This window comes from Arachis hypogaea, chromosome 5 (assembly GCF_003086295.3).
Source record: "Arachis hypogaea cultivar Tifrunner chromosome 5, arahy.Tifrunner.gnm2.J5K5, whole genome shotgun sequence".
In the NCBI taxonomy this organism is placed as follows: Eukaryota; Viridiplantae; Streptophyta; class Magnoliopsida; order Fabales; family Fabaceae; genus Arachis; species Arachis hypogaea.
In genome coordinates this window covers 89,714,081-89,717,387 of record NC_092040.1, presented here as the reverse complement: position 1 = coordinate 89,717,387, position 3,307 = coordinate 89,714,081, and the positions used below count along the sequence as shown (strand labels likewise).

Genomic DNA, 3,307 nt, shown 5'->3' with positions numbered 1-3,307 from the left:
ATTACTGTAGTAATTAATGAATACTAAATAAGATTTAATAAATGTTAAATAAGGCAAGTTTTTATTTTTTTCCCCTAGCATTACCAATAATTATAAGAGAAAATGTTTGATAATCAAAATAACAAAACTGTTTGGTCACAAAAAAAATTAGCTAAAATAATCATAATTTATTTTATTTAGTATTCATTAATTATTGTAATAATTAATAAATGTTAAATAAGAGAAGTTTTAGTTATTTTTTTTTGTCTTCCTAATATTATTGGCTCACAATCAATCAATTTGATTTGTTTGATGTAAAGTCCTATATATTATTGGAGATCTTGATTAGGAAAGAAATAAATAGATCGACAAAAATGTAAAACCATTGAAATTTTTCTAAACTTGTATGTTGGAATCTAATTTATTTTTCATAACATTTTGCGAGGCACAGCACAAGCGCAAGACCCTATCCTCTATTTGTTTCCATCTTCATCTTCAATGGAAATAGGCAACCATAGCAATCAGCTTCCTAATGATATTGTATTGAGAATTCTAACAAAATTATCTGTTAAATCTTTGAAGCGATTTAGTTGCGTGCAGAAGTCTTGGCTAAATTTACTTGAGAATTCTGATTTCAAGAGCGTGTACTATGAAAATTTAAAATCTAAAACTGCTTATTCATCGTCTCTCCTTCTATGGAGAGAATATGATGACAGAAGTGATGGACACATTCGTGAATATGATGACGAAAATGATGGAGATGATTTCAATGACGGAAGTGATGGAGATGATTTCAATGACGGAAGTGATGGAGACAATTTCGATGTCGGAAGTGATGGAGACAATTTCGATGACGGAAGTGTAGAATACGTCGTCCATCATCAATATGATGTGCATTTACTTTCTGGAGAGAGGTATGAAAACATGGTTACATTAATTTTGCCAAGTCTGTTTGAGGAGTATATTCCCGGCACTATTGCAGACTGTGTTAATGGTATCATATGCCATTATGAACAATCTGATTATGATGTAAAAATTGGACTTTGGAACCCCAAAACCGATGAGCGTAAAATTATTCCTCCGTGTGTTATTCCTGTAGAGCACATGTTTAATCCGTATGTAAGTGTTGGATTTGGTTATGATAATGTCAATGATGACTACAAAGTTATTCAATGTGTATATTACGTTCAACATACATTTTACTATGATGATTATGGTTTATCAAATTGGCAAATTTATAGTCTAAAAAGTAATTGTTGGAAGACACTTGAGCTTTTTGACATAGAAACGCACCAATATTCACATCAAGGTTTTGTAAGGTACTTGAATGGAGTATGGCACTGGAGAGGTAGGGAGTATGGGCGGGGTTGGCACAACGGAGAAGATGTAATTGTGTCATTTAACCTCAGCTCTGAAATGTTTCGAACTACATCGATTGCTTGGCTGCAAAGTAATTATGGTCGCCTCCTTACCGGAGCATTGGTAGTGCTCAACGAGTCTCTTGCTCTGATATCCTCTTTTGCTGAGAATAGTCGGATTGAAATATTTATTTTGGGTGAAGTTGGTGTAGAAGAATCTTGGGTGAAGCTTTTCACAATTGGACCCCTTCTAAAAGTTGATCTTCCAATGCAAATAGGCAACAAATGTGATGTAATATTTTATATTAGAAGCTATAACGATGAATTGGCTTCTTTTGATGTCATCACAAGCAAAGTAGTTCACAATATTGGTATCAAAGCAGGTAAGTTTGGTACATGGATTTACAAAGAAAACCTCTTCTCTTTCACCACAGGAATTAATTGATTAGTAAATATACGAATTCATATGTTATTCTTGTATGTTATAATAACACCAGTTCATTAATAAGCATATTCTTTTTGTGCACATGTAATATTTGATTCAAATTAAAAATTCGCTGATGTTGTTAATAATATTTATTTATATCTAGGGAATCAATAATTGAACCTTATTTTTTACACAACAACAACAGCAATAATAATAATTGTGTAAAAAAAAACATCATAAGGGTATTTTAATAGCAATTACCAATTTAAAATATTGAACTTGATTAAACTTAGTGAAATTACAAGGTCCATGTCTTTTTCCATTGCTTTTACCAAAAATAACTATTGCGTATTTCGTCTATTAGATTTAGCCAATCAATCGTTAATAAGTTGTCAAACTCTTTATCTATGAGAATAAATCACAAAAATAATTAATAATTTATAAATATCAAGATAAATGAAAATGGATAAAGTCTAATTAATATATTCAACAGGCTTGCTTGAAATTTATTGCTTGAATAAGATAATGGACAAGGATAAGGCACATTTATGGGCCACAAACCATATATTAAGAAATTCAGCTTGGAGAGCTGTTTTGTCAGTTTTTCAGGTGTAAAGATATGCAGAAATGATATGTCAGCTATTGTTAGACCTATTTAAAAAATTGATAGCCACTATTAGTAGGATGAGATGAAGAAGCAAATACTATAATATGAAAAATAATGAAGACTAATTACTTCGTTATGAAAATTTAGAGGGTTGGAGATAAAGATTGATGGTTCTATCCACTATATAGAGCGTTAGCATTAACCCATCAGACCAAGGTAATTTATCTAAAGAATTGAATATGCAAACACTATTTTTTATTCATATATCAATCATATATAAGAAATAAGAAAGGGCTTAATTGTAACCTGCAAAAAGGAGAATATAGAAGCTACTTTTAGGAGTATAGTTTTCCATCAAACCCCACCGAATGAGAAGATTATCACTCAACCACTTCAAATTGATTGCAATTTTTAGGAGTTTAACAATGAAGCATGTGTTTAACAATATTTGGCAAGAAGTGGTGCCACCAAGGGTAGAAATATTGTTGTGGTTCGTGATTTTAGGAGCCTTAAATACAAAGAATGTCTTCTTAAGGAGATGTATCATAAATCAAAGTGATGAAATGTGTGTGATGTGCAGTGATAAACTAGAGACGGTGAGCCATTTGTTCTTGCACTGTAAGTATACCCTAAACATATGGTGGCTGGTGCACGAAATTGTGATCACTACAACTCAAATAATCCCCGGTAATGAATCCAAAAACTTGGTGTTCAATACCATGACATAAACACAACTTCGCACAACTAACCAGCAAGTGTACTGGGTCGTCCAAGTAATAAACCTTACGCGAGTAAGGGTCGATCCCACAGAGATTGTTGGTATGAAGCAAGCTATGGTCACCTTGTAAATCTTAGTCAGGCAAACTCAAATGGTTATGAATGATGAATAAAACATAAAGATAAAGATAGAGATACTTATGCAATTCATTGGTGGGA

The 3,307-nt window shown here is 32.1% G+C and overlaps 1 protein-coding gene across 1 annotated transcript; it reads left to right on the top strand.

Annotated features, from left to right (window-relative positions):
* The first annotated feature begins 477 nt into the window (after positions 1-477).
* Positions 478-2,379, top strand: LOC112803699 (F-box/kelch-repeat protein At3g06240-like). The gene is made up of 2 exons (XM_025847180.1): positions 478-1,720; positions 2,258-2,379. The coding sequence occupies exons 1-2, from the start codon at positions 478-480 to the stop codon at positions 2,377-2,379; spliced, it is 1,365 nt and encodes a 454-aa protein (XP_025702965.1).
* The last annotated feature ends 928 nt before the right edge of the window (positions 2,380-3,307 follow it).

Coding starts and splice junctions, on each gene's coding strand:
- LOC112803699 (XM_025847180.1), top strand. CDS start 478: ATGGAAATAGGCAACCATAGCAATCAGCTTCCTAATGATATTGTATTG. Junction 1,721..2,257: donor CAATATTGGTATCAAAGCAG/GTAAGTTTGGTA, acceptor TATATTCAACAG/GCTTGCTTGAAATTTATTGC.